This window comes from Colius striatus, chromosome Z (assembly GCF_028858725.1).
Source record: "Colius striatus isolate bColStr4 chromosome Z, bColStr4.1.hap1, whole genome shotgun sequence".
In the NCBI taxonomy this organism is placed as follows: domain Eukaryota; kingdom Metazoa; phylum Chordata; class Aves; order Coliiformes; family Coliidae; genus Colius; species Colius striatus.
The window spans coordinates 5711101-5723997 of record NC_084790.1 but is presented as its reverse complement, the minus strand read 5'-3'; the positions used below and the strand labels follow the sequence as shown (position 1 = coordinate 5723997).

The 12897-nt window shown below is 53.5% G+C and overlaps 2 protein-coding genes across 20 annotated transcripts in view; both read left to right on the top strand.

The window, feature by feature from the left end:
- Nucleotides 1-6333, top strand: part of FAM117A (family with sequence similarity 117 member A) — a 33632-nt gene extending 27299 nt beyond the window's left edge. For 18 of the 19 annotated variants that reach the window (XM_062019216.1, XM_062019215.1, XM_062019214.1 and 15 more), the window contains 6 exons: nt 519-614; nt 2204-2317; nt 2642-2776; nt 3701-3896; nt 4216-4336; nt 4813-6333. In XM_062019216.1, coding sequence (XP_061875200.1) covers nt 519-614; nt 2204-2317; nt 2642-2776; nt 3701-3896; nt 4216-4336; nt 4813-5134 — 984 coding nt within the window. In that variant the 3' untranslated portion in view covers nt 5135-6333. The remainder of the gene's footprint in view (nt 1-518; nt 615-2203; nt 2318-2641; nt 2777-3700; nt 3897-4215; nt 4337-4812) is intronic. The other variant, XM_062019229.1, reaches the window with a different exon arrangement.
- A 542-nt stretch (nt 6334-6875) lies between these two features.
- On the top strand, nt 6876-11145 carry SLC35B1 (solute carrier family 35 member B1). The gene is made up of 9 exons (XM_062018793.1): nt 6876-7043; nt 7151-7254; nt 7424-7554; nt 7963-7993; nt 8192-8349; nt 8931-9057; nt 9562-9668; nt 9909-10062; nt 10648-11145. Exons 1-9 carry the CDS (start codon nt 6934-6936, stop codon nt 10698-10700), a joined length of 975 nt encoding a protein of 324 aa, XP_061874777.1. The 5' UTR covers nt 6876-6933; the 3' UTR covers nt 10701-11145.
- Nucleotides 11146-12897: the final 1752 nt, after the last annotated feature.

Below are 12897 nucleotides of genomic sequence, written 5' to 3'. Positions count from 1 at the left end.
ACTGTCCACATGGAGAGTGTGGGCTGAGAACTGCCAGCCCTACAGACTGAGGGGCAGCTGGGTCAGACTGGAGGTCACACTCTGGCTTTGCTGCTGCCTTTGACTCCAATACAGGAGCCTGAGGTCACAGCTGGGTGAGGCTTTTTCTCTGGGGAATGCTCCTTCCTGTGTGGATGCCTGGAGCCTCATGTCCCCATCCATCAGGTGGGGCTTGGGCCGTTGTTCCTCCAGAGCAATGGTTTGGTGTCCTTAGTCTCACCAGGCGCTTGGGGTGACTAAGGCAGTGACTTTGGGACAAGACTCTTGTGACATAGGTCTGTTGAGGTTTTGGCACAAATCTGGAGAAGTGATTTGCCAAATGAAAACAGAGGGCTATCTCTGCATGTTCTTGAGCATTGTATTGCTGAGGGAGGCTGGACTGTGAATGGGTGATGGTGGCTTGTTCTTAGGACTGTCCTACCCATCTCTCATCCAGTAAATGTTGTGATGATTCTCAGCTGTGTTTCTTGTCACTCCAGACTCCGGTGTCATGGCATGACGCAGAGGTGGGGACAACCAGCACCAGTTCTCACAAACGTTCTGCTTCTTGGGGTAGCACAGATCACCGCAGAGAGGTAAAACAGACACCCCAGTGCTTGGGCAAGAGTTGTGTTAGTTGCCAGTGCATAGGAGGCTCCTGCTTGCGTGGGAGGGGACTGGAGAACAGGCTGCTGTCAAAGGTCATACAGTCACAGAGTGGTAGGGGATAGAAAAGACCTCTAGAGGTCATCCAGTCCAGCTGCCTGCTAAAGCAGGTCCAGTTAGATAAGGTCACACAGGAATGCATCCAGAAGGGTTTGGAAACCTCCAGAGAAGGAGACTCCACACCTTTCCTGGGCAGCCTGTGACAGGGCTCCTTCACCACAATGTTTTCCTTTGTGTGTACGTGGAACCGTTTGTGTTCCAGCTTCTGTCCATTGCCCCTTTTCCTGTCACTGGAGACAAAAGAAAAAGATTGTCACCCCATCCTCCTGACATCAACACTTTAGGTATTTGTAAGTGTTGATGAGGTTTCCCTGCTCAATCTTTTCTAGGCTAAACAGCTCCAGGTCCTGTAGCCTTTCCTTATAAGAAGGATGTCTCAGTCCCCTGATTCTTCAATTAGAAAAGACCTTTAAGGTCATCGAGTCCAACCACTAACTAAGTGCTAAGCCCATCAGTAACCCATGTCCCTCAGCTGTGTGTCTTAAATATCTTCAGGGATGGGGACTCCTCCACCTCCCTGGAGAGCCTGGGACAGTGTCTGACAACCTTCTTGGTGAATGAGTTCTTCTAATGTCCAATCTAAACCTCCTATGGGGCAACTTGAGGTTGTTTCCTCTTGTCCTATCACTTGGGAGAAAAGACCGACTCCCATCTCACTACAACCTCCTGTCAGGTCCTTGTAGAGAATAATTGTGTCTCACCTCAGCCTCCTCTTCTCCAGACTGAACACCCCCATTCCCTCAGCTGCTCCTCATCACATGCGTGCTCCAGCACCTTCCCCAGCTCTGCTGCCCAGCCCTGACAGTGTCCCTCTGGCAGTGAGGGGCCCAACACTGAATACTCAATGTGTTGCCTCACTAGTAGGTACAGGGAGACAGTGCCAGCCCTGCTGGCCACACTAGTGCTGATACAAGCCAGGATGCTATTTGCTGCCTTGGCACACTGCTGGTTCATGTTCAGATGGCTGCTGGTTAATACCCCCAAGTCCTTTTCTGCAGGACAGCTTTCCAGCTCCTCTGCCCCAAGCCTGTAGCATTGCATGGGAAATGCAATGAGACCTTGGCCCTTGTTCTCACCTCCAACACTCTGTGACTCCACCTCAGGTTGATACTGCTGCCTTCCCCTTGGCAGACAGCTCTTGCAAAGCAGCTCAGCTTAAGCTCAGTGTATTGCTGCAGTGTCTGGCACCAAGTTGCTGCAGGGCCCAGCTCCTTGTGCCCCACAGGCTGAGGGCCCAGGACCACTGCAGGAAGGGCACTGGCTGCAGTGCATCAGGGCAGGTCATGATGAGGCTGTGTGAATGATCCTGGTTCGTCCTTTGAGAGGTTGCTGGAGCTGCTGCTCATGGAATGGAGGCCCTCTCTGCCTCATGGGTTGGAGGAGAGAGGGTGGGATGTGATCCTTTTTGGTGGAGCTGTGTTGGCTTGCCTGGTTCTGTAGCTGAAACTTTGTTTGCTAGATTGCCAAACTGAAGCATCAACTCCAGCGAACAAAGCTAAATGGCAGAAGTGGCAAAGAGAAGGAGAAGAGCTGCCCACTGCAAGGGGATCATGCTGTCCTCGGACCACTCAGGGTACGTTCACGTCCTCCCGGCTCTGCTCTCTCCCTGTGTCCTGGTGAGGTGGAGAACAAACACCTTTGGACAGATGTCCAAGCTGTTCTCAGATTTCTGCTTTTGGGCCTGAGAAGGTAGCAATTGTTTGTCTCCTCTCACCTCTTCAGTGTGTCCTTATGCTTTGGTCTGCAGATAGTGAGTTTACATGACTCTTCTGCCAGTCTTTTCCCATCAGACTCCTGGAAGGCTCTGGCTGAGCCCTGGGGAGCTGTGGGAACAGGATGCAACTGCTGAGTTTGTGCAAATACAGCTCTAACTTCCTTGATTCTGGATTGTTAACAGGATTCTCCTTCAAGCCTCCTTTCTCCGTCTCCCATTTTGAGGCTTAGCCCCCGCTTGCATAGGAGCCTGGAAGGGCTAAACCAAGAACTGGAGGAAGCGTTTGTGAAGGAACAGGGGGATGAAGAGCTTTTGTGGGTAAGTGAAGGTCACAAGGTTCCTTGGAATCTTCTAGGTGGTCTTGGAAATCTATTCATAGAAACACAGAATAATGGGGTTGGAAGGGACCTCCAGAGCTCATTCAGTACAACCTTCAGGGGGCACAGGAAACCTCCAGAGAAGGAGCCTCCACATCCTTCCTGGGCAGCATGGGCCAGAGCTCCCTCACCTCAACAGTTTCTCCTCGTGTTAAAATGGAACTGTTTGTGTTCCAGCTTATGTCCCTTACCCTTGTCCTGTCACTAGCTACAACAGAAAGAAAGTGATGCCCCATTCTTCTGACACCCACCCTTCAGGTATTTGTAAGTGTTGATGAGATCCCTCCTCAGCCTCCTCCAAGCTAAAGAGCTCCAGTTCCTCCAGCCTTTCCTCATAAGGAAGATGGTCTAGTCCCCTGATCATCTCAGTGGCCCTGCACGGGACTCTCTCTAGATGTTCCCTGTCCCTCTTGAACTAAGAAGACCAGAACTGGATGCTGTACTCTAAAGACACTGCCCACACACATTTCTTGGCTGTAGGGATGGTCCCTGTGTCATGTTTTGGTTTGTTGTGGGCACGTAACTGTCCAAATGGAGTCAAGTGGCTGCTCACTTCCCTCCTTGGAACATGCTGGTGATGTGAGAGACCAACCAGCTGTAATCTCAGGACAGGTGATGCCTCTTTGTCGGCTTTAATGCATTCACTATCTTAGACTGGTGTCTGAAGGCAACTTGTGCTGATGTGGGAGGGATCCCAGAGGGGTCTTACAGCATCCTCCTGGCAGCACCGGACCACTCCTTAGAGCAGTGGCTCTGCCTCTTTCTGGATGTACACCCTGAGCAGCTGCCGCCTGCAGGTGTAGCTGCTGTTCAACCCCTGGTGAAGGGGGCTACCTTGCTCCTCTAAGACTTTACTTCCCTCCAGATCCTGGATGTCCCAGATGGCCACAGGGCACCAGTGCCCGCACAGAGAGGCTCTGGAGCTGCGTCCCTGACACTGGAGCCCAACAGTGGCAGCTGCAGCAGCCTCTCTCCCTCCCCTTCCATGCCTCTGCACCTTTCCCCACTCGCCCTGGTGAGGCTGGCAGCAGAGGAGGCACAGCTAGATCCAAAGGAGAAAGGTAAAGAGAGCAGAGGGGCTGGGAGCTCTGGGGTGCAGTGGCTGGCTGTATGCTGGCCTGGAAGCTGCAGCTGAGATGGGAGAGGTGGTCTTGGCCAATTTGAGTAAACTGGTGGGCTGTTAAAGCTCCAGTGGCTGCCCTCCAGGTGGGTGACTTCCAAGGCGAGATGGAGGATGTGAGCTGGGAACCAGGCACATCAAGGCTGTGGCTTTGGGGTGTTGTATCTGCACCCCTGGGTCTGGAAGAGCATGTCTGGGTGTTGAGTTAGAGTGCTCTTGGATTCTTTTGCAAATTTCTCAAAATGTCTTTTACCTGCTAGGGGAGGGAAGCCCTTCACCAGTCCTGGCCTTTGCTTCTTCTCCTCGACCCAACCACAGCTACATGTTTAAACGGGAGCCTCCTGAGGGATGTGAGAAGGTCCGGGCCTTTGAGGAAGCTTCGTAAGTATGAGGAGTTGTTGGCAGAGAAGAACTTGTGTGAGGTTGGCCCTGTGGGAGGATGCTGGGGTGGGGGCAGTTGAGGCCTCTGTTGCTGAGATTGCCATGCCTACCATAAAATTAGGGAGTAGACTCTGGGAAAGCCCTCCCCCAAGAAAAACATGTCAGCTCAGGCCCTGCAGAGAAGAGACAAAAGCTGAACAGCCACCCTTCAGACATGGACACACTCAGAAAGGTTTTGTGGTTCCTGCCCTTCCCAGGCAGGAGGATTTTTCAGCCAGCAGAGCCTCTAGAGGAGAGGAAATGGTTCTCCTATAAATAAGTGTGTTTTCAAAACAGAACAGGCACTTGCTGCTGATGCCAGAGGAGTGGCCCAGCTCTGAGGCAGTTCAGCCTTCAGGCTCTGCAGGGCACACAGCTCTGGATACGTTCCATGGGGCTGCCAGTCCTTAACCATGGCCACTGTGTCTCTCCTTCAGCTCCCCTGGCCCTGAGCAGCCTTTCCAGCCTTCCTGCCCAGATAAGAACAAAGTGCACTTCAACCCCACTGGCTCTGCCTTCTGCCCTGTCAGCCTGGTGAAGCCTCTCTTCCCAAACACGGGCAGCTTCCTCTTCAGGGGCTTCCCTGGCGCTGCCAGCCCCAGCCAGCCCGCAGCCCCCATGCCGTTCCTCGGGGGCAGGAACGATGCCGCCACGGATGGCTTCAGTGAGGTGCCCAAACCTCCTGTGCTTAGCTACGAACACTGGAATCAGGGGCAGCCAGAGGAGAGCGTCGTCTTCCACAGCTCCCTGGTGGTGTGAGGCCTTGGGAGAGCTGCACCCAACAGCAGCAGCTCTGGCACTCAGCCTGTGGAGAGCAGTGCCTGACAGCCGAGAGGCAGCCATGGGATGGAGAAACCACGCTCTCAGAGGGATGGAAACTGTGAAGTGCAGTGTGCCACAGGACTCCTTGCTGCTGGAGAGGCTTTTCTCTGAGCCTCCCCTCTTGAAAGCACTTTCCTCTGTTGAATTGTTGAATTTGCTTCCTGTGTGATTGTTTTGCTGGTTGAGCAGCACCATGTTGAGCAGCTGGGCAGTGTTGTGGGGATAAAGGCAGACTCAGGCTCCATGGCTCTAATTGAGGTTGGGCTGGGAGGATTTGGGTTAGAGGGTGAGGGAGCCCTGGCACAGGCTGCCCAGAGGGGTTGTGGAGTCTCCTTCCTTGGAGGTCTTCAAGACCCGCCTGGACAGGTGTCTATGCAACCCGATCTAGGTGACCCTGCTTCTGCAGGGGGGTTGGACCAGATGATCTCTAAAGGTCCCTTCCAACCCCTACCATTCTGTGATTCTATGATTGCTGAACCCTGGGAAGGAGGAGAAGGGGCCTGTGGGACAGCTGCTGTTGGGTGTACCAGAGCAGAAAGTGTTGTGTATCTGCGTTATTAAGACAGCTCATGGCCCTTGGAGCACAGAGGGCTGCAGAGCAGCAGATGTCTGCCCCTACCTCCCTTGGACCCTTTAGCAACCCCTCCCAGTGATCCTGCAACTAAAAAGGGGGAGGGCAGGTGCTAGTGCAGCCTTCACATGTATGTGCTCTGCAGAGCTTGGGTGACAGTGAGTGCAGGGGGTGACCTGATCTGCCTGAGACTTGAGGCGTTCCCAATGCCCTGGCTGCGCTGCAGGAAATGGGGATGGAGCAGCACTGTACACAGGCCCCTGACACAGGGGTGGTTGCTGCTGTAGAGAAGCTGCTGACTGCTTTGCAGCCATGAGCCCAGGGCAGCCTGGCTGGGCATCTCCCCGAGACTGAGACCCGCCCCATGGAGCCGTGGCAGTGCTGCCTCTTCGCTGCCTTAGAACGTGAAGCGGTAACACGGGAACGTTGATTGTAAAGCCTTTTGACAACACAAGCATGGGGCTTTGTGTTGCGAGGGCTCGGGGTTGTACTGAAACCCATTTTCTTGTACCTAATGTAGAAGCTCTATTTTCTTCCAAAGACACTATTTTTGCAGCTGTTCCAAGTTTGTATTTTATGTCTTGCAAAGCTGAGAGGGGCAGTGTGGGCTTCGGCGTTCTGTCGGGCGGGTTTTGCAGAAGCTGGTCCTGCCACACAAGGACACGAAATAAATACGTCAGGCAACCAGCGCACCGGTTGGGTTCAGTGCGGCCCGGGGCGCGCTGCGCATGCGCACCACGGCCCGACTCGCGCAGCCGGGGCGCCGTCGGCTCCGGCCACGCAGCCAATCCCCGCGCTCCACGTCGGGTTACGTCACCGCCGGAGCCGCTCTCGGCGAAGGTCCCGGGTCTGGGGTTGCCCCGCGCGCCGCCGGTCCCGAGGAGCGCGCCGCGGCCGTGATGGCGGCCGAGCCGCGGCAGCGGCGGCCCCGGCGCGGCTTCGAGAGGTCTCGACGCTCCCCTCTCGCGGGGTCTGGCCCGGCTCCGGCGCCGCGCGGCCGCCCGCTCCCCGCGGCGCGCCCGGCAGCGCGGCGGGCGGCCCCGGGCGGGCCCCGCGCGGCGGGCGGGCGCAGGCCGCGCGCATGAGGCAGCCCGCTCCGCCGCCGGCCGCGCCGCGGGATGTGGCGCTGGACGTGCCGCCGGCGCTGAGCGGCCGCGCCGCCGCCATGGGAGCGGCTGCCGGCGGCTCCGCGCTGCCCGAGCGCCTCCGCCTGCCTGTCTGCTTCCTCGGCGTTTTCGCTTGCTACTTCTACTACGGCATCCTGCAGGAGAGCATGTGAGCGGCGCCGGGCGGGGGCAGCGGGGCCCGGGGCAGCGCTGTCCGGGTGAGTCCCCGCGGAGCGCGGGCCCCACCGCGGTCTGACCGTGTCCCCCTCTTTGCAGCACGCGGGGACGCTATGGGGAGGGCGCGAAGCAGGAGAAGTTCAAGTACGCCCTGACCCTCGTCTTCATCCAGTGCGTGATCAACGCCGCCTTCGCCAAGCTCCGTAAGTCGGGAGCCGCGGCCGCAAGCCGCCGCTCGGGGCGCTTCCCCCGCGGGAGGAGACGGCGCTTACGGCAGCGTCGGCCTCGCCCGCCCCCGGCGTCCCCGCCGACGTTGGCGGCAGCGGCTGTCCGCAGCTCCCCTGAGCTTCCCCCTCTTCGCCTTCTTTCCAGTTATCCAGTTTTTCGATGCAGTCAAAGTGGATCGGACGCGGAGCTGGCTCTATGCCGCCTGCTCCCTCTCCTACCTGGGCGCCATGGTCTCCAGCAACTCGGCACTACAGTTTGTCAGTTACCCGACGCAGGTGGGGTGGTGCCGGGAGACGGCTTTAACCTCCGTTGTGGCCCCCTAGTACCCCCTCACACCGCTGGGCAGGGCGGGAGAGACAGCAGGAGACGTGACATGGGGGGACACGGGCATCCAGACACTTGTTTTCCCACCGTGGCATTTGTGGGGCTGCATCATGCCCATCTCAGTCGGCCCTGAGAGTGTGGGGAGGGGTCGAGAGAGCCCAACAATCCTCAGAAATGATGAGAACTGGCTGACTGGGAGTCGGTGCTCGCGTTGGAGGGCTGGAGACCATTTCTAAACCCTTCTGGTTTTTGCAGTATGTGGGAGGTTTTACTGGAGGGGATGGGTCAGAGTGGGTTGGTGGCCCCACTGCCACTCTGTGATGGCACACGGAGGGTTGATGAGGTCTTTTGTTTTGTAGGTCCTTGGCAAATCTTGTAAGCCCATTCCAGGTAAGCACATTTCCCCTTTTTTCTCACGTGTCTGTGTGGATTTCTCGTGCCCTCAGCAAGGACCTCATAAGCACCTCTCCCCCATCCCTCTGCCTCGGGAGGAGTGAGCGGCGTTTTACCCGTGTCTCGTTCTGTGTGGCGAAGGTGAATTCCCACGGGAGGGTTTTGGGAGCGGTTGGTGACGTTGCCTCTTTACAGTCATGCTTTTAGGAGTGACTCTTCTGCGGAAGAAGTACCCACCTGCCAAATATCTCTGCGTCCTGTTGATAGTGGCAGGCGTGGCCCTGTTTCTGTACAAGCCAAAGAAGGTGGTGGGGACTGATGACCACGTCTTTGGCTACGGGGAGCTGCTCCTGGTGAGTGTGGCCAAGGCCACCAGCCCTGACAGAGGCTCCGGCACTGATAAAGCCGTGGCCTTTGTACCTCACGCTTAACCCTGAAGCTGCTGCAGAAACACTTCCACTGGCATGGTATGAGATAGGGCTGTGGCATGAGATCAGTGTCCGAGTGCACCCTGTTCCTCATCGCTTACGGTTTGAGGCCACATAATTGTTGTTGAATAGGTGATTGGGGTGTAAAAAATGAGGGGAAATAACCAAATCATTGAGATTGGACCTTTAAGGCCATCTAATCCAGCTGTTAACCCCAAGGTCTTCCCCATAAAGAAGAAATAAGCTGGAACACAAAAGGTTCCACAAGGAAAAACTTCTTCAATAGTAACAGGGCACTGGCCCAGGCTGCCCAGGGAGGGTGTGGAGGCTCCTTCTCGGGAGGTTTCCAAACCCACCTGCACACGTTCCTGTGTGACCTGATCAAGGGGAACCTGCTTTAGCAGGGAGTTGGGCTGGATGAGCTCTGCAGGGCCCTTCCAACCCCAACCATTCTGGGATTCTATGAAATAAATCACGAGGGTTTTCTTTGCTGCCTCTTTCCTCAGCTGCTGTCACTGACCTTGGATGGGCTGACTGGAGTCTCCCAGGACCACATAAGAGCTCACTACCAGACGGGCTCCAACCACATGATGCTGAACGTTAATCTGTGGTCCACCTTGTTCCTGGGGGCTGGTAAGGAGCACCCCGTAAAAGCCACAGTTGCCTCACCCAGAGTCTGCTCTGCGACAGACCCTGGGAAAGGACTTTGTGTCCTCCTCCAAAAATGGGCCTAGAATGCTCCTTGCAAACAACTTTCTGTTTCATTCTGAGGTGTTTTTGTTTGTCTGGAAAGCTGAGGTTGGTCAGTGCTGCAGAGCACAGCTGCCCAAGGCTCATTGGCCTCAGTGCCCTCCCTGCTGCTGGCCCTGGGCTCTGCACCTATTAGGGAGCAGCACTTCTAATTAATCACTAGGGACATCCTGTCAGAGTAGGATCTACAATTATCAATTGTACCTCTCTGGTTAAGGAGGACAGTGACCACCTTTTTTCCTGTTCTCTTTGTTTTCCAGAGGGTGGAATTTAGCCTTTGCCATTGCTGGGTTTTGAGCACAAACTGAGGTCATGCTACACAGATGGGGGCTGATTGAGCTGCCTCTGGGCTTGTAATTCACGCTTTCCGTCTTATCTTTCTTCCAGGGATACTGTTCACTGGTGAGCTCTGGGAGTTCCTGAGTTTCATAGAACGGTACCCCAGCATCATTTACAACATCCTGCTGTTCGGCCTGACGAGTGCACTGGGGCAGGTAACTTTGCAGCTGTGGTGGGGACGTGCTTGCCCAGCTGGCAGCAGCACTGGGAGGCCGTGTCACTTGCCTTTGCCATGGCTAGTGCTTGCTTTCACCTTCACAGTAAAACTGGTGTCAGTTTGTGTGGAAATTACTAGGATTTGGCATGACTCTTGGTGGCTTTTCATCTGGTAGTACAATCCACGTTGTCCTCTTCCCAGTCAGAGCAACACCAGGTGTCTGTTTGCTCTTTTACAGAGTTTCATTTTCATGACCGTGGTGTACTTCGGCCCTCTGACCTGTTCCATCATCACCACAACCCGCAAGTTCTTCACCATCTTGGCCTCTGTTGTTCTGTTTGCCAATCCCATCAGCAGCATGCAGTGGGTGGGGACAGTCCTGGTGTTCCTGGGTAAGTCGGGGAGGCCAATGCTGGGGCCTTTCTGGTGACCCCAGGGAGAGGTGAGGAGTGACAAGGGGAGAGCTAATGAGGTGCTTCTCAAAAAGCCATATATTCAAATGCTCTCCATGGCAGAGTGTGTTTGTAGCAGGAGAAGGGAAGCATGTCAACAAAGAAATGGGCTCGGGTTGCCCCAGGAGAGGTTGAGATTGGAGCTGAGGCAGAACTGTTTCCCTGAGAGGGGTGTCAGTCCCTGTGCCAGGCTGCCCAGGGAGATGGGGGAGTGCCCAGCCCTGGAGGGATCCCAAAGCTGAGGTGCTGAGGGCCAGGGGTTAGTGTTTGGCTGGGCAGTGTGAGGGCAGGGCTGGGACGCCAGGAGCTTCAAGGGGTTTTCCAACTGTAATGGTTCTGTGATTCAATCAGCATGACTTCCCTCAGATCCATTTGGTCTGCTTTGGTTTTTCCCACCCACACAAAGTCCCTGAGTGACTGACCTTAAATCAGTGCTGTTAAGCTGATCTTTCAGGAAGTTCCTTCCTCATTTGAAGAATGCAAAGTCCATTTTCTGTGCACATGGATTATTTGATGTCTTTGCAGGCCTTGGCCTTGATGCCAAATTTGGAAAGGGAGTAAAGAAGACATCGCATTGAGGACGTGGCTGGACTCTGCAGTTGGAATGAACTTTTAATTTATTGTCTTGTACCTCAATCTGTTATGAAACTGGACTCAGGATAGGTAATCAGAAGGGGAGACCGTGGATTTTTTTGTTGTTGTTGTTTCAGTTTTGTAATTCTAAATTGTCAGAAAAGTGTAATACTTTCAGTTTTAACTGTAATTAGGCTTTCGTTGTTTTTCTGTAATCAAAGCTGCAGTACTAAGTCCTAGCAGCAGGATGAAATTCTTGCCTTAACAGGAAAAAAAAATCATATCTTTATTAAACAAAAAGTGACAATGGCCACTTTTCCAGAACTTTGAGTGTTGTTGGCTGATCTTGGGGAGAAGCAGCACAGCTCTCTCCAAGGGGTCTCAGAATTATGTCAGTTCTTTGGAGCAGCCTGGAAGGATCCCTGGATTAAATGCCTGTGTTGAAGAGCACCCCCTCCTCTGACTGACTGATTTTTTTCCACAAGTGCACCGGTGGAGCAGCCAGTTAGACGATGTGTGTAAGCACCCAGCTGCATTGTGTCCTTCATCTGAGCCCTTGGAAAACAGCAGCAACTCTTGGCATATGTAAAAGTTTACAGGAAACCTGTTTAACCAGAGGGGCCCACATTAATCCTTTTCATCCCTATTGGTGAGGGAACAAGACCCTCTGCTGCTAATCCCATGCCAAGGTGATGTGACAGCAGCTTCCAAATGTTGACAGGGCCCTTGTTAATTAACCACCAGCACTGAGCTTTCGCACACCCGCCCCTGAGCGCCGCCGAGCTCCCCGCTGTCGTGTGGGGAGGAGCTGTTACCATCATGATGCCTTCAGAGCTGGAGACCAAAATTCTCCAAAGAGCAAACTTTCCACATGAAAGCGTGTTTCTACCAGCTGTCACTTAGTCTCCATCTGTTCTGTGGCTTTGGCCTTTTGCCCCTCCAGATGGGATCTTGATCTCTTTCCTGAGTGGCTCTTGCCTCTGTTTCTGTCCCCTGCTTCCCCCACCCCTACGTGTTGCTTCACGCAACTTTTCTTGCCCTCAGATTTTTGTTTCGTCTGTTTTACTGTCCTGTAGTTCTTCTCAAACAACAGATTTACTGGAAAATTAAACCTGAGGCTACAAAAGTGTTTTCCTCTGTCACCTTCACCTTTTTGCTAACTTACATTGTCTTAGGTCAAGTGACAAGTAGAAAACAAATATGTTCTCAGTAGTAGAGAATCTTGAAGGAAAAGCTTCTGTGATGTAATTCCACGGATATTGCCTAAAAAACACCCTGTACTGCTGCTGCATTCTGGCTTCCCTGAAGACAGTTATGCTTCCCAGTGTCTCTGAGGTAATGAATGCTATTTCCATTTTATGAAAGGGAGCAGAGAAATTGCATGGTGTGTTGGTGAATGTTGTGCCAGAGATAAGAATTCATTATCTTTTCTGTGGTTTAATCATAAACCTCTTTCTTCTCTTCTCTTCCCGTGCTCCTCTATCTCGTAGCACTGTCTTAAATTTTACTTGTTCTCAAACTTGGAGACCAAAAGCAGACAAAAGATTGTAGGTGAGCTCTCAATTCTGTTAGTTTTGCAGACTTGTTTTCCTTGACTGCTGCAAATCAAAGGGCAACCACTCTACTCTGTTTCCAAAGAAGCAGAATTGCTTCTTAGCAATAATTCTATATTGACTAAAGCTCTTGAGAAAGTACGTGATCAGAAACGGAGGGAGTGAGGCAGCAGCGGCTCCTCTCCACTGTGCTATCAGTCTGGTACTTGTCATCTTTTTTACTTACAGCATCTCAAGCCAAATTGCCTCTTCTGTGTACAGAGATTGCTCTTCCAGAGTTCTTCTCCTCTCAAGTGTAGATGTAGCTCTAGGAGAGACCATGTCTTTAAAAAAATAATAACAAAAACCCAAAGACTTTGTTGATTTTTTTTGCTTTAACCATTGAGAAGCAGCCACTGTAGTGTCAAGGGAGCTCTTGCTCAGAGCCACAGGTCTGTCCCCATCCTCACACTGCAGCAGCCGAGACAACCAGCAGGAGCTTCCCAGGGTCTATTTTCTAAGCCCAGATCTGTCTTTACCAATATCTTCAGCTTGTCTGTATTCAGAGCACAGATTTAAAAGATCAGTCTGCCAAGAAGAAAGAAAATAAAGGAGATTTTCTCTCTCCTGATTGCTGCAGGCTCCCTTGACCCATTTTAGCTCTAAAGCC